Source organism: Nilaparvata lugens, chromosome 4 (genome assembly GCF_014356525.2).
Source record: "Nilaparvata lugens isolate BPH chromosome 4, ASM1435652v1, whole genome shotgun sequence".
NCBI classification, from domain to species: domain Eukaryota; kingdom Metazoa; phylum Arthropoda; class Insecta; order Hemiptera; family Delphacidae; genus Nilaparvata; species Nilaparvata lugens.
Genome location: NC_052507.1, coordinates 57,517,514 through 57,543,961, shown reverse-complemented (window position 1 = coordinate 57,543,961; position 26,448 = coordinate 57,517,514). Strand labels below are relative to the sequence as shown.

Here is a 26,448-nt window from a genome sequence, read left to right as displayed (position 1 = left end):
TTATCATATTATTCATCAGGGAATACCTATTATCATTCAATTCTCATGTTCATATTGTCTTATAGTTTGTTTAATTTATCTAATAATTGATTATTCTGCGAAGTTATAATAATGCGCTATTCATTATCATCTCATCTCTTGTGAATGTTATGTTTAATTTCAATATTATTGTTTTATATGTTTTGTCATTGTGTTTGTGTCTCACTTCCTGTTGTGTATTTTTTTGCTCAATGCTCTCTACTACTCCTACTAATAACTAGCATCAATTTAATACTTGAAAGCAACATTTTTTCTTACTTCTTCTACAGTATATAGAATATCAATATTACTTTTGATTTAGCTTTATAATTTAAAGAAAAATATCTCAACAGAAAGTTTAATATGTAAAGAATAGTTTTTTGAAATTGCACATAAATTTAATAGATAGAAAATTTAATTTTTATTGCATAAAAAAAATTTAGTATGTTGAATGAAAAATTTATTATTATTATTATTTTTTTTTTTTTTTAAATGAATTGATGAATTGTTACATTTAATTTTCACATAAAATTTCAATAAATCAAAAAATGTTCATTTCTTTCACTATTGACGCGGTTGATTTTATTGATGCACATTTTGGAAAACAGTCCGTTAAGGCACTCAGTATGATTTTCAGTTAAGTGTGACTCCAGTGTGATGACGTTAGTGTTGGGCTGATCTGGATGCAGGTAGTGTTGGGCTGATACTTGTAGTCGACTGATGCATATCAAACTCGATACAGGTGACATCTCAGTTAGCATTGCTTCATGTTTGTAGTAGACGGCTGCATTCCAAACTCGATACAGGTGACATCTCAGTTAGCATTGCTTCATGTTTGTAGTAGACAGCTGCATTCCAAATTCAATACAGAGTCACATAAATTTTGTATCATATTTGTAATTATACAATGTACATTTCAGGCTTGAAATGACAATGTAATTCGTTTTTTGGAAAAGAGATAGACGCTGCATACAGGATTAATTTAGTTGAGGATTAATTTAGGTAAGGTTTGGTTTTTTGATATTTTCAGCTTTCAAGGTTTAGAGTTCTGCATACAGGAATAATTTAGGAGAGGATTTTTTGAATCAATTCTTTCATGATACTGTGACTGTTCTTCTGAATTCAAAGTTGTGAATGTGAACATGGATGGCAATTACCTCCAGGTAATGCAGTAGTGTTGAAGTTTGAGATACAGAGTCAGCAATAAGCATTGGCATTGCTATTTGTGTATGCTTTGGTGTCGGCTTTGGCATCGGCGTTGATATTGGCATTGGCGCAGGCATTGGCATTGGCGCAGGCATTGGCATTAGCATTGGCGCAGATTTTGGCATTGGCGTAGCTATTGGCATTGGCACAGGCATCGGCGTTGATTTTGGTGTTGGCATCAGCATTGGCGCAGGCATTGGCGTAGCTATTGGCATTGGTGCAGCATTGACGTAGCTATTGGCATTGGCGCAGGCATTGATATCAGCACAGGCATCGGCGTTGATTTTGGTGTTGGCATCAGCATTGGCGCAGGCATTGGCGTAGCTATTGGCATTGGTGCAGCATTGGCGCAGATTTTGGCATTGGCGCAGGCATTGATATCAGCACAGGCATCGGCATTGATATTCGCGTTGGCATCAGCACAGGCATCGGCGTAGATTTTGGCGTAGTTATTGGTGTTGACATTGGCGTATTTATTGGTGTAGGCCGCAGCGTAGATATTGGCGTAGTTATGTCACACTAGTTTGAAAATCACCCAAATGTTCTTAACACTCTTCATGGCGTTCACTTGTTACTGATTTCGAGATTCACATGATAACTATTTCAATGTTAATGTCTGTGCTGTACCTGTTATCTTAAAATGCTTATAAACTAAGAAGAAAAACTTGATTAGGCTATCCATACAATCTAATACACATAAAATTAATTTTAAATATATATGAAATTGAAATTTGTTAACATCTTATTATACAGTCAGCAATACATAAATTGTGAAATATGGACATATCAATGATAAATTTAAAAAAAAAATCATTCATTTTCATCTATTCACTGTTCAAATATCAAAATTTTAATCCATTCTTCAAAATAGAAATATAATTTCATAACACCCTGTATCATTATCAAAATTGTAAAAAACATCAGATTATCACAACAAAAAAAATAATTTCAATACATATTTCAATAATTTCAGACAATTGGTCTTCTATTCACAATTATTTCATAATATATCTGCATTTCATTATCATTTAGTATAACATTTCATTTATAGCATGTTCATTTCACATTTATGATTTATCATTCAGGGTTTCAAAATTATTTAGTTTTAATTTTGTTCAAAAATTGTATAAAAAGCAAATTATTTAATATTGTTAATCATCGTTTGTTGGATACTATAGTTTATTTCGACTCTTCAATGTTCTAAACACAAACTACATTTCATGACAAAACTTTACTATCAATCATTAAACAAGAAACCATTCAAAACATCAATAATATTTTGCTTCAAAGGCAAACAATATTCATAAGTAATCATCATTTTGCATCTATGGCAATCAACATTATTAATCATTATTTTGTATCTATGGCAATCAACATAAGTAATCAACACAAAAAATATTATCTCATTACTGCCTCTCTAAGTCATAACCTCTGTTATTCCTTCTTTAGGCAATAATGCCATCTCAAAAAAACAATCACATACCAGCAAAATTCTAATCAACAAACCCCACTAAAAATTCTACATACACTCCAGCATCCATTTCAAACGATAATCAATCATATCAAAATTTATAGAACAAACAGTTTTAAAATTTGAAAAAAAATATCAATTACAAAACACTTTAGAAAAATTTTAGCCTTAACTCATTTCAATTGATAATATAACACAACGTTTTAAATTAAACCAATTATTTTTTAAAATAATTTAAAATTTAAAGACTGTATAATAAGTATAAACATTTCAAGATTATGATACAAAGATGATCAAGATGAAATACTGGGTAAATAAGTTCCCTAAAAAATACAAACAAGAGAAAAAGAAAACTGGGTAAATAAATTCCCTAAAACAATACAAAGAAGAGAAAGATTAATTAGAGCCTATCCTACATGTCAGTACTGAACTTTCATGAGGAAGTATATTTAATAAAATATACTACTATGGAATTTTGTAAATTCCAAGTATGACTCTAATTTGTTATAATTGTGAGCTATCACTCCCACAAAAACAACTGGTGAAGGAAAAAAAATATGTTGACTATTGTGACTGGGTGGATAGTTCCTAGATGTCTGTAAGGCAATGTCATAGCAGACTCTAGTATCGGACCACAAAAACAAAAGTATGCAAAAGGTTTTACAAACATTTGTTGTTGCAGTCATAAGGTTTTTATATCGCAAACAAGTAGGTCAGATAATCGAGTCCAGCGTATGTGGTTCACGCCACACCTCTAAAAAAAATCACACCTACTTGTCTACCAAAAATCCAAAGTATTGGACAGCAAAGAAAAAATAAAATGCAAAATGGGTTAAAAGCCCAGAAGAAAACTATAACCTAATTACATATGGCTTATGGCACAATATGCAATGAAAGATGAGAACATGGGACATAATTGCTCTGAAAAACCTAATTACCTAATATGATACCTGAAAAAAAATAGACATGATTAAAATATGTAATACATGATGAAAAAATATACCGCAAGCAAACAATTATTTACACAACAATGGATAGATTTTAGAAAAGTTAAGTTTTATCAACAATTAAAGATTAGGAAAATAAGCTACTATTTCAACTTCTAATATTATTTCAGAAAAAATACAAATTTAAATGACTATGGACAAGATTGGTTAAGATATGCTTCATAGAAGAAATTTACTGAATATTACACAAAGACAGGAAAGAATCGAAAATTGAAGAGATTAAGGGCCAAGAAAATAGGCTACAGGAAAGAAAAAAGACACAATTATGGACTCTTACCATACACTGTGTAGCGATTATGCTATTCTGAATCCCGGCATAACACAGGATTCCTAATCATTGTGTGTTGGGGAATACCCTTTCATCATGTGACTCACAGTCATCATCTTGTAAGTAAGCAACTTGAAACAACCTTTGAATACTAACACATCAATGGAGACTTTGCGTTTTGTTTTCTTCAAGAACATGATTTTATTGTTCATGGGTTCATTTGTTTCAACAAAGCCGTTTTGCCTACAAAAGTTAGTCATGTTCACTTGAGAATGCATTGCATACACCTTTTCAATTCTCAGTTGAAAGTTGAACTCATCAACTTGACTCAAAGCAACATTCATTTTGTTCACATTGTTTCTAACCTCCACAGAAACCTGTCTCATGTAATCATCATTTTATTTATAGTTTTCCTAACCTTCAATGTAGTAATCTGATCCATAGAAACATTCGATTGTTTACTGTTTTCTTAACCTTCAATGTAGCAATAGTACTTTCTTGATAGTTGACTTTCAATGAAGACAACTCCCTACCTACTTCTTTACTCAATTCTACACTTTCACTATGGTTGACCCTTTCAACAACAGTAACTAGGCCTACATTGTCAGAAACTTGAATGAGTTGATCTTGTAACTTAACACTACTATCATCCTGCTTCAATTTGTTTTCATCTTCATGATTATCTCTCAAAATTTTATCTGTGATGGCGTTGATGATGGTTTTGTTGGGAATCATGATAGCATATGCTTAGATTATACATATTCTCAGCTCATAAGATACAATCGTACCTATCATTTATATTGCGATACTGTAAATACTGCTTTGGAATATTATAGTATTCTCTGTGTGAGAGTTTTACCACTTAAAACACTTTTTTATGAAATCAATTTTTTTTGTCTCAAGCAGTACTTGTTTGAAACCTATTCATTCATATATATGTCCATGCATGATTCAATTATTGATAATTTATGTTTGAATCATGTAGCGAATTCACTGCTTTTTCTATAAATTTGCTGCAATTATTTTGCTTACAGGAAAGCTTAAATAGAAAAAGTCCTTTGCAGATGTTAATATCACCTAGACACGATTCAAGGCACAGTGGAGAGTTTCCAGCAACAATTGGTAATTTTATAATTTTCCATTTTATTTATTGAAAAAATATATATTGTCCATCTTCAAATATTCTCATTAATTCTAAAATATTATTTGTTATATAATCACTCATATGAGGAGTCGTTCATTCATACGTTCATGTTTCAATACTGGTATAGGCCTATATTATCATATTATTCATCAGGGAATACCTATTATCATTCAATTCTCATGTTCATATTGTCTTATAGTTTGTTTAATTTATCTAATAATTGATTATTCTGCGAAGTTATAATAATGCGCTATTCATTATCATCTCATCTCTTGTGAATGTTATGTTTAATTTCAATATTATTGTTTTATATGTTTTGTCATTGTGTTTGTGTCTCACTTCCTGTTGTGTATTTTTTTGCTCAATGCTCTCTACTACTCCTACTAATAACTAGCATCAATTTAATACTTGAAAGCAACATTTTTTCTTACTTCTTCTACAGTAACTATTTGTTCCTTGTTTTTCCTAATTTTAAACATGTCAGTAATGTTTTACATTACATTTAATGCACTTATTCCATATTGTTCAATTATTTTCTTGTTTCTTATGTTAAATCATTGTCCACTCTCCTGCACATTTTCATCATGTTCTTTTAGCATCTCTTGTTCATCTCTTTCACGCCTCTATTCGTTTATTACTAATAAATCAATCCTATTCTGCTTCTAATCTATTTGAAAAATATTCTAACACATATTAATTTTCATTCTTCATTTTATTGGTTATCACTAACAAAGCATTATCTCTTCTTTCTAATTTCATATTTGTTGATAAACTTTTATTTGATTCTCATTTTGTTTCTAGTTTGTTTCCTATGTTTTGTGACGTCGTTTGCTTTGTGACGAGGCTTTATGTGACTAATTACTGTTATTTATCAAAAGGAAAACTCGCCTTCTCAAATGTTCTAACTTGTGATTTGAAGGTTTTTGGTTATGGTAAGTCATTTTATGCTCTGTGTTTGTATTTCTGATTTAAACTGAGATAATGTAAAATTTTCTTGAATATCATCAATTCTGGATCACTTATTGTCAATCTTATTATGAAATACCGTATTGATGAATAGTCTCTTGAGTAGATCATTTGTAGAATAACTCATTTGTTGAGGTATTTTGAATGTCAGATAATCGCCTGACTAATAAACTAAGTAGTTGTTCCTTTCGAATAGTTCAATAAACTAGATTACGGTAACTCACTTTTTTATTTTTTGAACTATTTTTAACGACACTACAGTCAAGTTTTTTGAATAAAAGTTTTTAAAACTAGTACTCACGTGTGGAGCGCACTTGGATTTTTAAACCAATTCCACGTTTTTGCTGAGTCTGATGCCGCAAGAGCCTTAGGCTTGTGCGAAGGCAGATGATTATGAGAGATGAGTGAAACTACAATTTTAGGTGAATTCCGAACCACTGGGAAGCGATTTGACCACTCATGAATCATATTCAGAGTATTTGGCTTACGTGGCCACCCTTCATAATCAACCATGTATTTAATCAGCTCAATTATCAGTCCATCGTATCATATTTCAAGATGTATAAACATAGAAAGCGGTCAGACGTTTAGAGTTCCAGTGATCTTAGAAGGGTATAGATCTATATCCTCCAAAAACCGCTGACCGCTCCCTGCGTCCACACATCCTCAATGCCTAATCAATAAGAGTATTCAATGTTTCCGTCAATAAGATATCACCGAAAACTCATTCATGATTTACTGTTAAATTTACAAGTATTGTATCAAATTGAGCTGAAATTTTTATAGATGTTCTCTGTATTCAATTTTTGTATTATCCATTGTCTGTTATGTTTCTGAATTATGATCTAAATAAGGTAGCCTACGTACAATTTGTAAAACTCTTGACAAATTTGAATAATACAAATGTGGATAACGGCAGAGGATGCCCTTGATTATAACTATCAATCATTAAATTGTATCTAGTTATTTATTTACAAAGACAACTCTTCACGAGTATTTCAAGCCCAGGTGATAATGAGGGAATGAATGACAATGTCGTACATACTCTTCCATCTGAGTAGTCCACCAGTGGTACACCCAAGTGTCCGAGCGATTCGCCGGGCATTAGTTCTAATTGCCTCCATCACACTAGAAATACGCCCCAAAACAACATATTTTTGCGGTCGGCTGATGACTCACTCTGGTCACCAGCCCGGTCTCCAATCCTAATTGGAGTCCCAGCGTACTTTACACACGGCCGCCAATGGCAGCTCTCTCGTGTTTGACTGGCGATTCAATGTAATACGAGCACTATTTATCAATTTGAATCTTATTATCACAAATTTTCCTAGGTGATGGTTTCTTGATCAATTCCGTGCTGCGATGTATTTACTTAATATTTGACTTCATGTCGTGTTTAAATACATAGAAAAAAATTTCCTACTTTCAAGTAGGTATTTTTTAAAAATAATATTCTGATTTTTTAGAAGAGCCGATCAGAGGATCGACAAGCTCAATGTCTTCACCGCGACTTCCCCTCCCCCCTCGCCCGCACCAGAGATCGAACAGCGATTGCAAAGGTAGGAAAAACTATTTCAGAAGCACTTGAATTAAATTAAGATTCTCATATTGTTTATACATTTCAACAGTACAATAATACTTTCAACAGCTGTTCCCGTGTCACAATAAGGGCCAAGTGACATGAACGCGTTTTCAGAGTCGGCAGGGCAGGAAGCTCTCCGATTGGCTAATCGTTTTGTCGCCTGAAAAAACGCTTCATGAGGCTTGTCCCTAATTCTTGAATATCATGTGTCAGATCCCTGCTAATGTGATATCCACTTCAAACTGTCAGCATTGGGTTAAATGGGATGCATTGAAGCTATTTATGAGGAATGCTGTCAGTTTGAAGTGGATTTGACTAAAATAAAGCACTGATCGTACTATCTTGGAAGGAGGAAAGGGGGGGGGTTTATGTTTTCGAAGAGAGATAAGAACTAATGTAACGGAGGAGCAAGGACATCAGAGCAGCAATTTTTCAAAGTTTTATGTGTCACTGTCTCTATTATCGGCAATCTGTTCGAATTTTTGAAAGCTTTAATGACAGCATGATGCAAGAATGATTTACTAGTATGATTAGCGTACACGTGTAAGGTCGCTTTAGTGAAATTCGCCACCAACTGTCAGTATTTATTCAATGGGAAGCGTTGATGATATTCATATGGAATGCTAATAGTTGGAAGTCAATCTCACTGTAAAAGTAGTCAAGATTAATATTGTGATACTGGCTGAAACATAATGTCAAAATAGCCTTGATTAGCTTATTCAAACAAGTTTGGCATCTTCTTGTTTTAATCTATAAAAATAAATTGATATTACGAAGGCTAGTAGGCTAACCGTCTACAATATAATGATAAACACCGAATAAAATCGGCTGATGGTTGAGCTTACAGTTGTTCAAATATCCGCGTTACCAAATTGTATGTGATTGAGACTATCTCATAAACCAAACTGACTAAATTTATTCAATGTGACAATGCGATAATAGAAATCATTGTCACTTTGAATTATTAATAATATTCAGTCACAAGGGCTTGCTTGAGAAAATCTCAACCTCCAATAATCTAAGAACGCCAATATTTATGTTTTAACATTATCTATGAAAAAATCACAAATTTGGTCAAACTGTATCAGACCTACATACTTTCAATCAGACAGTAAAGTTATCATGTAACGCTCAAACGTCCGATTGAAACTGTTGAAAGCTTCCAACAACATTATCCATCGAGGTATTTTGGTAAATAAGTTCTAAAAGACTTTATAACGTATTTGTATGGTTCAGTTGTGTTACAAAACTTGATGTGAATTCAGCATTGTATTGGGAAATATTGTAGGAACACAATGTATCCGTGATGAAATAGAAACACAATATTTTGTCTTTTCTACTGGAAATTTTTAATTTTCACAAACCAACCCATGTTTTTATCTCAACCTTTAACCGTGATGATGCCTTCAGCATCAAAACCCTGGGCTTTGTTAAAATGAAACATTCCAGTGTAAAAAACAATATGTTGTTTTTTTATTTCATTGTGTGTATTCAATAATGCTGATAATAATTTGCGATTTGTTTTTTTAGAGCGCGCATTCTCTCTACTGAACCCGACACCTTTGCGCTCTCTCTCAGATGTGCGTCGTCTCCATAACAGAGCTGAGGACAGCCAAAGTCTGGTTGCCATGGAAACGCCACCCACCAATGTCACCTAGCTCACGCTCATTCATTCATTACTACACCATCTACTACATTCCATTCATAAATTACACCACTCACTACATCCCATTCATTAAACGATGGAGTTACTATACTTGGTAAGTTACTATCGTTAGCTGGGTCGCATATGAGTTACTAAGATTGTGTATTAGGTATGGCAAATGCTACTGTGAAATTCACTTTAAACTGTCAGCATTATTTCAATGAAAAGCTTTTATTGTTATCTATAAGGATTGCTGACAGTTTAAATTGAATCTTAATATAGGATGATTCATTATAATTATGTCATAATGATTGTGAACTGTGAAGTTTCTATTCTTAGTAAGTTATTGTCATAATCTGGAACGCTTGATTTGGCTGGAATAAGTTACTATGATGGCGAGTTATTTGGAAGATGATTAAATGATTCATGATCTTGTCACTACTGTGATCGATAAGTTACTATATTTTACTGGTTACTAGAACTAGAACTTACTATACTAGTAAGTTACTAATAGTAAGCTGATCTCACAGTTTACCTTGTATGAGTTACTATGATTGCGAGTTTTTTGGAAGATGCTAGGAGGAAAGTGGGGGCAGTAATTATAAACATTTTCAAGTGCCCCATTACTCAGTCAGATACGATTACAGTATCCTATATATATCTGGTCAGATATCTTTGATGGTGATCTTTTATCGAATAGTTGATAGTCTAACAAGGGTCTTTCTTATAGGGAATCAAATCTTTGATAGAAGTTGATGAAATATCTATGATCATTTACTTTATTTTCCAAGTTTCTCAAATTCTTTTTAATTGATAAATCCTTTTTTATATGTTAAATAATATTAATTATTATTATTAATAATAATATAATGATAATTCTATTGTGAACTTTTAATTCGAGATCCAAACGGAATAAACCTATGATTTACCTATAAAACTTGTAATGGGGCCCAAATGAAACAATGTTTTAGCAAAGCTTGCTTTGTTTCCATAGAAACCAAAATCAGAATCGTCAAACCAACTAGATTGAGATTCACTTACTTGAGACTCACATCATTGGATGAATGGTGAGCATTGATGTTATTCATAACCAATGTGAACTGTTTGAAGTGGATTCAAAAGAATAGCTCTGATCAGTTCACCAAAACGTCTTTTGCTAGGATAGTTCTCAAACGCGTTTATAAATACGGCCTTGAATGAGATGTGATTGATGTTCTACATTATAAAAGAACATAAATATATTGTATTAGTTACCTACTTCACTCTTGAGTTATCCTATTATAAGTTACATTGTAATATTCCTCTGTTGAGAGAGATGGGTTTTATGAAGGATTCTAAACATAACTTTAATTCTCTACACATTCCTACCAAGTTACCAGTTATACAAATTATATATGTTGAGTTTTTACTTATTTTCGTATTCAAGTTACGACATTATTGTGTGAGTAATTGAAGATAAATACTTGTATGAGTTACTAGAATAGTGTAAATTCAAAATTTATTCGATAATTCATGAATAAGAGAGAAGTGAAGTAAGTGAAAAGAGAAAGTTAAGAAGCTGTCGATCAATTAAAACTAGCAAAACTTAAGAAATACCTATCCAATGAAAATATAGTAGTTCTATTTTAAATAATAAAATCTTGGTCGTTCTAGATTGATATGATACATAGATGCATCTAATCTGATTAAATTATGAAAATTGTTGTTTTGGTCATGAAATTTATTCTCTATAATAATAATATATAGTTCAATTTTATTGTTACTTGATAAATCGGCTCGAATATTTTATATACATTATGATAAAGGTTGTCTTTGAAGAAAATTATATATTTGTAAACCAGCTATTGTAATTAAGCTACTATTTAAATTCCTTTAAGCTTGTACTTGTTAATTGTACTTCTAGTAGATTTTTATTTCTGTAAATTGTCAAACCACAACGAAGATCTTAGTCATTGCTTTTTTGAATAAAACAATCAATCCCAAATAAGGTAGTCTATAGTTGCCCTATGATGTCCTTATTTCGTTGCTCCAGTGCTCTTGGATATTCCATTCTTATTAGCACAAATCCATGTTTAGATAAAATAAGAAGAAATTGTCTCAACTACACAAAAAGTAATTTTTGGATGTTCCTGAAAAAACTCATTTTACCTAAATTCTTTGTCATTGAAATCGATTTACGAGCTTTTTAAAACTTCAAATTTACCAAATGCATATTCCATTTTATTCTTAAGTTAAACTTGATTATATTATTCGTTATATTTTTCCTTAAACTTCTATTTTTTCTTCATTTACTATTACATTTCATCTTGTGATCATTATTTACCTATAATTGAGGTAATTGTATAACTCTCTTCAAAACGAAATCATAGATTAGATAAAACTGAAGAATTATCTGCTTGGATAATAATATGTAGCCTATTTTATATAGAAAAGAAAACATTCCTATTGACAGACATATATCAAACTCTAAAACTATATAAATCATTGTTGAAGACTTCAAATTACATCAACTCAGATTATCACTATTAATTTATGTTATGCAGGCTACAATCAATTAATTGCCTATACTTGTAGAAAATTGTGTTTTTTCTTATCAGTAGTCTAGTAATAACTTACTTTATCATAATTTTTCCTGCTTTGATTAGAAAAAATCAATTCTTCTAGCTTGAAACTGTCACTGTATTTGAATTATAGCTCTTTCATTTTCACTTCAACTTATGGCTTTTAGATAACAAGAATATCCAAGAATATTCATTGTCTTGTTAAAAACGCAAGATATCTGATGAGTGATTTTGTCTGGGATTTCTTCTTTGCACTGGGTTCGATCAGCCGCTAGGTCTGACATTTCCAACCAGAATTCACTCACCACATACGCACAAATCATATTCTTTCTTCATTTTATCCACAGTTTTTTATTGGCAAATATAATATATTTATCACTTCACATCTAACTCGTACTCAAGAGTTACTTTGAAGACTCTTCTACTCAATCACTTTTACTTAACTTGTACGTGTTTCTTTTTTTAATTTATTTTGAAAAAATCATTTATTATTCATAGTTACACATTTATGCATCTAAAATTCCACCAAATCCCAGTTTCTATTTTAACATTCAATTTATTCGAGATATTATATTATCTGCATTATTTTTACAAATCAATATAGCTGATTCATTTCCAATTTTAAATTATTAGTTGAAGTTAACATCTCATCAATATGATGAGATTTTATTAAAACATTATACTGAGTCCATTAATAAAGCATCCCTAATTTTAAAATTGAGTTACAAAAGCATGTGAATGATGCAGGATATATTCACCTTTATTGATGAACACTCAATTTTTGTAACTACTTATTAAAATTAGAGAGGTTCTATTACTGAATCCTATTCATAACTGCAACTGTTAACATGTGAACACTAAAATATTTTGTAAATGATACAGAAATAATGTTAAATGTTGAATAATTATAAAAAATATGAAACATAGTCTGCCTTCTATATGTGTAATAGTTTGCATGTTTCTGATTATTATAGATATATATTTTAGAAAAATAGCTGTTTTTGAGTTGAGCGTTAAAAAAAATTGAAAAAATTTATTTCGAAATACACAGTATTGTTAATGTTATGTATATTAGAAATTTGGCAGGACCAAATATATAATGTGTGTGTATGTGTAAGTATTGGATAGACAAACTTATTTCACTATAAATCTATTATAAATTAATCGTATTTTTGTATTAGTTCAGTACACAAAACATTCTAAACTTAAAATAGGTAGAATAAACAATATATGTTGTTGTACGTGGTTTCAAGATGTTATTATACTATTTTGGCTGTAGAAGTATTATAATACTATGGAATAAACAAAAAACTATACGAAATTCAGGTGATTAGTAGATTAAAACAAAACAATAAATAAAACTATAAACTACAACAAATAATAATAATGGAAAGAAATAACTATATCAGATAAAAATCTATTAGTTGGTTGCCATTTAAATAAAAATAGAATTCAAATATTGTTATATTAGCTAGTGTAATATATTATGATATGTGTAAATCAACCTATTATATAGTTTGTATCAACGTTTTATAATTTCATACATTTTATAAAAGTTTTATATTCGTTGCCTGACATGAATTGTTATTTTTTAATGTGATAATATTGAACACTTTAGCTTGCTTACTTCACGTGCTTTTTCTATAGTCTTGACTAGCTTCTATTTTTTATTGAAATATCAATTATTGTAAGTGCAATAATATTGACTGTAATGAACAGAAACGAATAGAATTAAGAATGCTTCACTCTATTGAATTACTTACCTCAATGATTGATCTCTTAATAAGTGATTATTTTATCAAACCTTTTTTTCCTCTAAGTAGTTCAAGTAATGACTCATCTTTTCCACGTTCTCAACTCAGATCGCACAAATCAATTTTTTCCATTAGAAATTTGCTAAGATAGATAATCTACTACTGTCATCACCTATACATAAATAGGTACTATAAAAAACGTGTCGTTTCTCGTATCATTAATACGTCTATCTATCTATTACATTCAATATTATTATACAGATCTTAAATAAAAGTAGAATATTTTTGTAATCCACTTCACTATAAATTTGAGACACAGTAAGTTTCTCATTATAGATTCACATTCAATTTACTGGAAAAAAACCAGATTTCTCATTATTGTTTTTTTGCCCCAATTTCAAGAAATATACAAGAACTCAACCCATTTTCAATAAAGTAGTTACGAAGGATTCATTCTTTTCTATTGAATTCCTAACTTTCCTTCAGGGTAAATGATTTTTAATTACCGAATTATATTTTTATCAAGAAGTTTTTTGAGTTCTTCAAGAAATTAATAATTAGTTGTAGAATTCAGATTCCAAAAAAATATGTATTACAAATTATTCCAGACAAGTATTAGATTCACTGTTTCTGAAATTTTTATTCAATAAAATTTTATTATTTCATTCAATGTCATCTGAGGTGAAATCCTACACAGTCATAAAATTTATGTTTATGATATTTAATATCTTAGATTACAAAAATTGATAAAACTAAAATATATTGGATATATTTCAAAGTTCCATACAAGTTGTAGTGTTTGACTAAATAGAAAGTACTAAGATACTATATTCAGTATATTTCCGTGTATATTTAGCTATACTACTTGAAAAAATGTATCATGCATCCTAATTTATCGGTAGTCAAGATTATACTAGTCATTATTGTATTTTTATCTGCTGGTCGGATACAAAGTAATCATTTGTTAGTTCTATTGCATTCTGTTTGTAAGGAAAATTATTTCCAAAATGTTGAATAAATGGTTCGTCCAAACTGTGTGTTTTCATTATTTATCCATGTATTTTTGAATTCATCTATTCAGTGATGCAGAAATCCTGTAAATAATTATGTTAATTGATATATTTTTCATTCAGAATATATTATACACATAACACAAGTTATATAAACATTCTTTGGAAAAAGCTGGTAAAACTTCCAACCATAATCCGGAGTCAATCTTTAACGAATTTTCTAAAGCAGAGTACTGTACTTATATCCAATCTTGAAGTTTGACTGTCATTTGGTTCAATTAAAAATATCAATGAATAGTCAGGTTGAATAATAAGTTGCTGAGATGAGAAAAAGTAATTCGACTAAACGTCAAATTTTATAGAACAAATTGTTGGTGAATTGAATGCAATATGGATAGCTAGGTATTCTTTCATAGCCTATTATAGAACATCCATTATTCTATTTCTCCAAGGGGTTTTTTCATTTCTAAAAGGAAGAGTTCTTTTGAAGTGATCTCCGTTTCAACACAGAGCAATAGATAATATCTCTCGATGTGAAACTTTCTAAGTTTTGTTGTGAAATAATTCTTCATCTTTCAACATCATCATCGGTGGCGCTACAACCCGCTACAGGTCAACCTCCTCCAGTATTCGCCTCGATTCGTCTCTGTCTTCCGCCCTCGCTTTCCAACCGGTGGCTGCAATCATCACTTGTGCGTCCCTGTAAACACCGTCCATCCAGCGCCCACCAACAGGCCTTCCTGGTCCGAGCCTCCCTTCCACCAGAGTACAGCATACGAGTCTCCTCTGCTGGTGGGTATGTCTCATCTGCCCCAAAACTCTCTCAAAAACTTTGAGCTGGCTCTCGTCTTTTTTGGACAGTGTCCATGTTTCATTGCCATACATGAGTACTGGCTGGATTAGCGAGCGATATATTTTAAACTTTGTGGCTCTACTCAGCACTTTGTTTTTTATATACTTGGAGAGACCATAGAAGCACCTGCTGGACAGGAGAATTCTCCTTTCCACCTTCTTTGTTGTTTCGTTTTTACCATCGACGAGGGAGCCCAGGTATACAAAATCTCCTTCAACCTCAAAACAGTTATCATCTATCTGAAACCTCTCCCCGATGTTGTGGTTAGTTGATGTGACCATGACCTTTGTTTTGTTTTCATTTATGCGGGGACCCATTTGCAAGGCTGCATTTTTAATATTTTTAAAGGCTTCCTTTATATCATTCACTGATCTTCCAATGATATCAATGTCGTCTGCGTACGACCAACAACTTTGGTTTTTTTGCCAAAGTTGGAAGTCATTTCAAAAAGGTAGGTGACTACTGAATCATTGTTCTTAAATTTTCATAGCCACACAGATTGAATCATCATTAGCTGCAAGCGAGTGTTTTCCCCATTAATTCATATCAAATATTGTTTTTATAATAAAATTAATCTTGTTTTGTTCAAATGTATATATGTTATAGATTCATTAATTAAAGTTATAGTTATTCTGTTCTTTTTTTGTTATAATAGTTTTTCCCCTCACAAAAGTTATCATAGTTATTTCCCCCCTTACATATTTGGTGGTGGCTTCTCACGCCGTTCCTCAGCCTGCTTACATAATTGGTGAAGGCACATCGTGCTTACATATTTGCTTACATGATTTCTATCATGCATGTTTTGTTTCGCCAAATTATGTGGGGTTGCTTTTATTTAAATGCCTCACACAGGTATAAAATCCTTCACTGAACCCTCGGTGTTGTGTAATCTCAAATTTATGAGCATGTGTATGAATTCTACTGAACACCAGACAGAGATTCAATATAGGATTTAATTTTATAGTCCAAATCGCGGGAGGCACAAACTCCTGCACACCCTTGATCTGTTCAATGACTATTTGGGTTGATTTATAAAATATATTACCTTCAGTGTTGACTTTTGACTCACGAATGACTTTTTCTCTTTACCTACATCTTTACCTGCAAGAATACAATTTTTTTACTTTCCAAGTTACATCTCAAATGAATGACCTGCAATTTATTGTTTTTCTCTCACTGAAATCAATCACTTTGATGATATTAAATCAATATAGGCCTATATGATAATTTTATCAAATGGATGATATTACCTTGTTGTGATTCACCAGTTCGAGACAGATTTGAATTCATGTGACCTACACTGTTTAAATAGGAACACTGAGCTGTACACTTTGGAACGCGGTTGAGCCAGTGATCAAGCAGGTATCTCATCCCTCAGTTGAGAGACATTCATTCGCCTACTACCTACTTCCGTTAGATGGGAGACCAATCTCCAGGAGCTAAACCCGCTAAATATGACTTATGAGTTTGAAAATCGCTTACTGGTGGTTCGGAACCCATCTAACGACGTATCTCCACTCTTCATCATCATGATCATATTTCATTATCAGCATTCAGATTTTATCATCAACTTTCCTATTACTATCATGCACAAGCCTGATGCTTATGTTGAACCATATCAAAACCTTCAACATAAGGAAAAAATTATGAAAGACTCATTTAATAGCCAGCTACAAAAATTTGTTACGGATTCCCAAATTTTTCAAAATCAGGAAACTATACGTGAACCATGCACATTACTTTGATGAAACATGTAGACCTATTTATGCGCAGGAGATAGAACAACTTTGCTGCTCTCCTCTTCCTATTGTGTGAAGTGTGAAAATAATCAAATCACATGATAGCACACAATTATTGGAGGATGAGGCTTTGGGGAAAATTATGTGACACCAACATGTAGCTGTCAGCGCTACAGCTTGTTACAAATAACTCAACATGATAACAGTAATTTGAGGCAGAGTACATTTTTCAACGCACCTCTATAAAAACAGATATTCTGATGAGTGACCGAGTCATTGCTTCAAGTTTTGGATACGAAAGAAGTGTGTGTGCTCAAGTTTGTGTGCTCAAGTTTATGTGCTCAAGTTTGTGAAGATGGTTGATCAAAAATCTTTGCTCCTAGGTAAAACATTATTCTCATTATTCCTCCTTCATAGTATTTTAATTGAAGTTTCTACTCTTAATCCTCAACTATTTCTGAGGCAGTGGAGGTGATGTTTTATGGAAGATAGGCATCCAACATGATATGATATACCGAATTGAATAAAACTGTTCTCAATTGTTCAAAACTACCTACTTATTTTGTTATATATGGATGGCAGCCTATGTGTAAATAAGCTATCAAACAATTTCGATTTGTTCTATGCTATTTATTCTCTATTTTCTCATTCACTGATCTGCTGAAAAATTAAAAATTTGATTCATATATTCTTGCTGGAAATTCCAAGTTCCTGCTACAAATTCAATTGGATTAGGTAGGTCTATCATTTTTATTCATATTCAAGTCTTGCATAAGACTCAAATTTAAAAATTTTTTATCTTCTGGAATCTGTCATATTTCCATTCTTTTTATTCATGCCGCTGTATCTAAATAAATTATCTCTAAAGCTGGAAGCTTCACCGTACTGTACCGTGCATTTCTTGTTAATATTAGATAGGTAGCTTAGAAATCAATATGTTGCTATTGGGTGGTGAATGATCTTTTTTATGGCCCAAAAAGAATTTATTTTAGAATGATGTAGGCTAAATATTGTAAATGTGTTGTTTTATTTATTTATTTTTTTTTAACTCGAATTAATATTCATCTTGAACAGGCATACTGCAGTGCATAATATATCTTTGTGTTTATTAGAGAAACGCAACCACAAGAAAACAATCTGTGCGTAAAATGCGAGTTTTGCTGAAATAATCTATATAAATAAAAATCGAACCTCAAATTTTGACATTCAATAACTTTTTATGTGTGCACCGAATTTGATAATTTTTTTAGTTGTGTTCAGGACCGGGTTTATGGCCTATCAAATTTATGATCCGACATCAGGACTCTTTCCTACGGTCCTTCAAATTCTACAAGTAATCCTTATGGGAGAAGATTTGTGAGCTGGCCACACACAGAAATAAAAATCAGCTGTTATAATCATTGTGTCATCCAACAGCCGTCGATAGATCTGTTTTTCAATTTTCTTTCTACTGATTCACAAAATTTCAATTCTTAATAATGCCGCGGTACGAACGACATCCAAACTTGGGTCGTAGAACTCGAAATGCTGTAAATTTATAATATTCACGGGAAAATCAGCAGCAAAGAGATATATCATTCAATTCCCAGCAAGCTGCATTCAACTATACGGTAACTAAAAATACAAACTGTTGCACAACTAATTAAGCACATAGGAAGTCAATATTGAGATATAAATGTATAAATACCGATTGTTGAATTATTTTCATAAAAATATAGTGTATCAGATTAAGCTACTAAGGCTAAGCACACCTGAGGAGGCGCGGCTTTGTGATACAAAGTGTTAATTCTATGGAGATTGCCTTATCACATCGTTCCACGCCATGCCCGATTCAGTGTGAGTTCTCCTATTCAAACCATGCAATAAGCAAGAAGCACCTGGATACAAAATGCCGCATCGCGCCTCCTCAGGTGTGCATCTAGCTAAAGTTTGTCATGAGATGCATTGACTATTTCGCGGTATGAAGTTTGCCGGGCCAGCTAGTAATGAATATAAATCTATTTTTATTTTTAAATGAGGAATGTTTTTTGCAATTCCAATCACATCAAAATATAAACTCAAGATCACGTTCCGAGTACCATATGGTATTAGATGGAATTTAACATTTTGCTGAAATACCTATTAATAATAATCTACTCCATATAATCTAATCCATAGGCCTACCGTTAATAAATACTCAAATTTTGACATAAGTCTAAATTTAGACTGCTATGTCCTAATTCAAGTATATAAAAGTATAGCCTAATCATTTACTTTTCACTGATCAAAAGTGATTATTCAAGAAAAGCAGTTCGTCAAGAAAAGATGAATATTTGAAGAGTATTAATAATATAGTTTTTAAAATGTATGAATGCAGGGCTACTTTCTTGTATATATAAAAAATAATTATAGTACCCTTTGAAATATTAATAAAATAATAGAATAAAAATACAAATTATCACCACTAGTTTCGGTGATCACACCATCGTCAGGTTATAAAAATAAATTTTTACTAAAAACTTGTATATTTATTCTATTATTTTATTAATTTCAAATGGTCGCGTAATATAATTCTTTTCTATATAATAATAGTTTATCTAGGACCCAGCGTGATGCTTTCCGTAGGCCTACCAGTTCTTACAATATTTCAATAGATTCACAATTCAGCCTTATTGTAGACGGAATATTATAGCACAGTTAAATATTGTTGTAAACTTATAGCACACTGATGCAAATCAATTATTCTGTGTCAGCATGCTTTTTATTCAAATCTATTTTTATAAGAAATAGTTACAAGTTAACAGGTCCGATGAGTGAGAGGAGTCCACTCCAAGTACATCTCCATCTCTTAGGGTTAAGTGTAAGAGAGGGCCGACTGCGCCTTAACTTCGCCCTCCTAGGTCAAAAATAAAGGCAGTCATTCTATTCTATCTCCACGCAGGAAAGGTCTGCCTTAGAAATGCCATAGTTTCTCTCGATTTATGGCATGTTGTAGCCATACACAGTATTAAGGTTAAAGTCTTGCTATATGGTTAACAAATTATGATACATTTTTCATCATCTCAATAATTAATATAGGCTACAGGGGCTTTAGGGGATAGTTGTATCCCTATTACATATTTTGTCTATCTCTGCCTGTCACTCCAATCAGTTTTTCCTCCAAATTAATTTCATTTTCGCACTTCTTGCAGTCGCTACCATCTGCATCCTGCTCTCATCATCAGTTGTGTCGCAAAACGTTGATGATTCAGCGCTGAGCAGATTGCTGATCCCACAGAGAGGGAAGCGGTGTTCACCCACCGAGCTGTGTGTAGGCCTTGAGATCGACATCAACCTGAACCTGTGTGCCACCGATGGAACCATCTACATACTCTTCAAGAACGATTGTCAACGACGCGTCAAATCCTGTAAAACTGGCATTGGTGAGTGTCTAAAATCATACAATGATATTACTTATTGAAATAAGGTGAATATTGTAAGTTTTATTGCTATATATAATAATAATCTCAAATATCCGGTCAATGGAAACTATACCGTAAACTGAGGTGACTTTGCCTAGTTTTCGAAAATATTATTTCTAAAAATACATTTTTTTAGTGTATCCAACAACTAAAAAAAAAGGTAAACATTCTATATTACTAAAAAAACATCAAAATGTATAGTTTTGACAAAAAATATATAAATATTAATTAACATTCTTTTATTAGAAATAATTTTTCCCCACTAGGCAAAGTCACCCCTGAAGGGAGGTGAGTTTGCTCACATTATATTTTCTTCATAATAACACACCAGAAACCTGTTCACAGAGCAAAGTAACACCAATATATTAAAGTCAGTGATATTTCAACTACATTTAAATGATCTTAACAAATAATTTGTCCCATAAATTCTAAAAATATGAAGAAAAATTATGTCTGCCAGGAATAATCAATAAATTTGAGAGTCTTGAAATAGGAATTGATGAAAATTTATTTTATACCTTTGTAAAAAATTACAAATATTACATTATGAAAATTGATCATGTAGCCTACATTATGATACAAAATTATCCATTTCTGGAATAAAAAAAAACCCTCTTCTTGTCTCTTTAATGGAATCAATTTTTTTGATGATATCCTTCCACTCATAAAATAGCTTGTCCTCTTTAGTTGGCCATTTCCATGCTTTTTTCCCTTTTCGAAGCACTTGACTGATAGTCCATCTTTTAGAACCATATCATGACTTGACCGGGAAAGAGGTTTTTGTTGTAAGTGACCATGACATAGTCTCCGATGTGGTATTCTGCACTGCAAGTGGTTACTGGTACTGGTATATCAGCCTCATTTTCACAAGCTGATTCATCTTCTATACTTGAAGATGAGGATGAATTCACTGCGCTGCATTCGTCTTCTGATGAAGAGGAGCTTTCTAAATCTTTTGGGCAAATACTTTTTCCCGGAGGCACATTAAGTTTTTTCCGCTGTATCCGTGGCTTCTTGATGATCTCACCTCGTCTTTTTTCGAGGTGCTGAAGGAAGGCTTCTCCCACATCAACAGAAATGCATTCTAAAGATGTGTCTAAGCTTGATTCAAGACTGGAAGGTGGAATCCTACTTAGAATTTCATTAGGGTTTATTGGATAGATACTGCACTTCCTAAAACCAGGTGGCACAATGTCCTGAAATTTTGGTTTCATCTTCTTCATCAACTCATTCAAAAGCTGCGCAAAAATAGAGTTTTAAGGACTTCTGCTACTGCAAATATTGACCGAAGAACTAAATAGCAGAAGAGGAAACTACAGTGTTATAAGTTACAGTAATAATATCCCAGCAGTTGGCTAACTGCAATTTCTCATAAATCTTCCATCTTTCATACAATAATAAGAATATAGAGAAAGTACAGCAGCCTACCTACACTGTTTAAGTTATCTCTATGGAAGAATCCACTTACAATAAAAATATTAAAATTCACACTTTAGTGAGGTTTTCGTTATAATGTCAGTATTAGATTAACATTGGTGTTGCTATCATATTTTTGTCCATCACTCAACAAAGCAGATACTACCTAGCGCTATCCTTTTCTAGCTCCGTAATCTTGCCATATTACCTATTGTTTTCTCAACAATGAAGAGATGCAATAAATCAGCAAATTCATAATTATTTTAATAATTGGATAGTAAGAAATTTCTTGACGAATAAGATATCGTATCAATTTATTATGTTTAACAAGAATGAACAGTTAATTGACCGAGCGAAGTGAGGTCTAAAGCTGCGTACACATATACGCTCTTCCAACCCGCACCGAGCACGCTCCTCCCTCGTACCGCCCTCGTTCCTCCATCGAACTACAGTCGCGCCGCCCACGCACCCATCATGACCGTTACAGAAGATGTTAGATCTTCTCGCGTTCCCCGGTCGAACCATTGTTGCTCCCCGGTCGATCATCAATCGCTCTGCTGGAGTGACGTTCGGTTGCGGAGCAGAGCGAAAGTCTGTACGCACCTTAAGATTCAAGTCGACGGTTTGGCATTTCTCTTAATGTTTAAATGTTTATATGTTGCGCATTTACGGCGAAACGCGGTAATAGATTTTCATGAAATTTGACAGGTATGTTTCTTTTTTAATTGCGCGTCGACGTATATACAAGGTTTCTGGAAATTTTGCATTTCAAGGATAATATAAAAGGAAAAAGGAGCCTCCTTTCATACGCCAATATTAGAGTAAAAATCAGACTATAGAATTATTCATCATAAATCAGCTGACAAGTGATTACACAGATGTGTGGAGAAGCCAGTCTATTTGCTGTATTTCCATAATAGCCCAGTCAATGAAGGTCCAAAAAAGCAGTTTCGATCCGAAAATTAAATAAAAGCTGAATTTCCCACCATCGATAGAACCCTCCCAGAGGGTCATTCTCCCAAAATTCCCAAGAAATCCCCTTGGAGCTTTCCGCCCCAGCCCCCTAAAACATGAAAAATGCAGGTGAACACGGGAAATCAATTATCTCTGTAACCATTGATCAGAAACAGTTCTATTATATGCCATTTGATTCGTTACATTATGGACTACAATATTGGTTATATTCATTTTTCCAATAAAATTAACAGTTTTCTTGATAAAATAATATATATGTAAAAATTTAAGGGGTTTACGATTTCATTTTTTTGTTTTCTTCGATTAACTTCGAAACAAGTAGTTTTAAAGGAAAATAAGCCGGATAATTAATGTAGCCACTCTCATTGCAAATCCATTGATGTATATTGTTATGTATTTGCGATTCGATTTGACGCTGTGGAAGGGGAAACAGTCGACGCGGAACGGCGCGGCTGACTCTCTTAGCCATAGTAAACAGCAAACTGGAAATCAATTATCTCTGTAACCATTAATCGGGAAAAAATCTATCATATGTCATTCGATTCGTTGAATTAAGGACTACAATATTAGTCGGATTCATTTCCTCAATAAATCGAATAGTTTCCTTGATAAAATAATATATATGTAAAAATATAGGGGTTTTTCGATTTGATTTTTGTTTTCTCCGATTAACTTCGAAGCAAATAATCTAAAGAAAATTAGACAAATAATTAATGTAGCCACATTCATTGCGAATCCATTGATGTATACTGTTATTTATTTGCGATTCGATTTGATGCTGTGGAAGGGGAAACAGTCGACGCGACTCTCTTCACCATAGTAAACAGTAAAATACCGTAGTAGGCCTACTGCTTTCTAAGTTGCATCTTATTCACACTATGGCGCTCGAACCAATCAATATTGTCTATTGTTTTGACATGCGATGAATCTAATTTTCCACATTTGAATTCTCAAAAATCATTTTGTTGTTATATATGTGCTAAATCATGCATTCTATGACAGACAAAGATATTGTTTGCAACCGATAAAATATTCATACTATTACATAATATAATACATATTTAAAATATGTGTGTATGGTCATAATTCTATGCTAAAATTTATCATAAGTTATGAATTTCAAAAACTGAGATGAATCATAGATTACAATAGTGTTAACAGTGGCAATTTCCTGAAAAATCATAGCGTGCAGTGTTTGCTGTTTTCTACAGTTAATATTCTCCAAGCCAGGTTGATAATATACCTTCAGTTGAGCCAAATATATATGACGGCTGAGGCATAAACAAATTTATACATTGGGCTTGTTGAGTTGAAACTTTCTATGATTCTCTCTGAAAAGTAGCTTATCTTCCGTTCTTACTAGTTGAATCTACATTATTTAGACAGTCCAATATGAAAATTCAGTAGATTCTAAAGATGAAAGCCATGCAAACATACAAATTAAGGAAGAGTAAGCATGCATAAAAGGTAGGAAAATCATGAAAGTGTTTCACATTTAACCACAAAGTACCCTACCGTATAAGATTAATTGAAAGATGATTCATCATCTTCTATTATTTTTGTTAACATATCGATTTTTGACCTCCTCTCGCATCTTGTCATTCATTACACAAGGTTGGCAGAAGCTTTTCTTTATGTCGATTAATGTTGATTGAAATTTATTTTGATTAGGGCACCAAAAGAATAGATCATTTTCTATTTGAAGCATTCAAATTAATTCTATTGAACATGATTTGTTATGACTTAGCATTCACAGATTTAGGTGAAGCTATTTGAAAAATGTACCTGATTATCAATTTCATGGTTTTTATACCATTCTAGTTCATTGTGATCATTGAAGGGTTGAAGTGATGAGTTAGCTCAAGTGAATTCTAGTACACAAGTATATTGTGCTTATAATGGGCTCTTCTTTATTTTCTATCGATGTTTTGCTCCAGTAGAGAAAATTTAAAATGTTGGTTTTACAACAAGCTTTCAAAATAATATAAATTAACGGTAATATAAATTTGATAAGTCCAGTATTAAATTAATCGATGTTGATTTTCATTGTATCGCTTTGTATCAATGTTATTTGCACTGTTTGCAATTCATCACTCTTCTCTCAAGAATTAATTTTTTATGAATTTCATGATCTGAAAATTGAAATTCAAATGATATTTGGATGACGTTCACATTCCACTGGTTTTTTTACAATAATTGTTACGTTGAAGAGTGAGGCATTTACTTTCCATTTGGAAGTAAAAGGAAATCACAGTGCGATTGGAACAGTGGATAGTAACTTTGAAATTCAGTTGCTCAATTCATTTCGGCTTGATACTATCATTTGTAATTATAGTTGATCAGAAATATGCATTGTATATACCTAATGTTTATATTTCAGTTCGACTAATCTTCTATCACAGTCTCGCTTTCATTCATAAACATGATAATCCTAAATACGTTGATTACCTTAAAGATGTAGCTTATCTTACGTCGAACAATGTACAATACAAACAATTTCCATTAAACTACTATTATGATCATTGGAATTTCTGCCTGTGATTGAGAAAAAGTCATTTTATGATCCTTGAAATTCATACCTAGAAAAAGTTGCATTATTACTAGAAATTTTGTTATTTTTACTATTTACTATAGGTACTGTACATTCATTTTTGTGATTATAGAGATCAACTACTCTATTCTGAATCAGGATAAGGATAAATAGGGAAATTGTGAGATGGGGATAACATCCATAGTTACATAGCATCAATTTGAAAGCTCTGATAATAATGATTTGAACGGAACTGCGATTCTGGCTTGGTATTGCCTCTTCATGTTCAGTGAGAATAGAAAGCTTCAGAGTAATTCGTTCTCACTATATGTGATAATATTGGTAATATTTGGTAACATTTGTTAATATTTCAACCGAATGTGCAACAAATTAATCTACTTTCAGCTTTAAAATTTTCAAATTATCAGGAGTACAGTGTTATCATATAGTATGTCAGGTAGGCCCACCTTTTTATTTTTTTGTTCACGTGATCTGATGATATTCATTCCATTATCAAGTGTTTAAATCATAAAGAGTGATGAAACAAGATAAAACACAAGAAAAGCTATGAAAAGAAATTTTGAATCTTCATTTTTCACAAAATAAGGATAAGATGAAGGAGTCGGACACATAATATATCATGAAACTTCGTTGAAAAACATCAATATCTGAAACTAGAGTTATCAAATTGTGTTACCTCTGACTCGTATGGAGAAGGCACACTTCAAATTAATATAATAAATTCTGTGAGCAAACAACGAAATCCTGATTTTTATCATGAGCATGGTTAAATCAAGAAAATTGTAATATTTTTTAGAGTATTGAAAAGTGAAAATCTATATACAGCGCATGTCAAAACAATA

The 26,448-nt window shown here is 32.2% G+C and overlaps 1 protein-coding gene across 3 annotated transcripts in view; it reads left to right on the top strand.

The window, feature by feature from the left end:
* LOC111050305 overlaps positions 1-26,448 on the top strand; it is a 45,679-nt gene that overhangs the window by 16,034 nt on the left and 3,197 nt on the right. For 2 of the 3 annotated variants that reach the window (XM_039425959.1, XM_039425957.1), the window contains 3 exons: positions 7,547-7,639; positions 9,193-9,422; positions 20,395-20,625. In XM_039425959.1, coding sequence (XP_039281893.1) covers positions 7,547-7,639; positions 9,193-9,320 — 221 coding nt within the window. In that variant the 3' untranslated portion in view covers positions 9,321-9,422; positions 20,395-20,625. Of the gene's footprint in view, positions 1-7,546; positions 7,640-9,192; positions 14,655-20,394; positions 20,626-26,448 lie in introns of those variants that run through there. The other variant, XM_039425958.1, reaches the window with a different exon arrangement.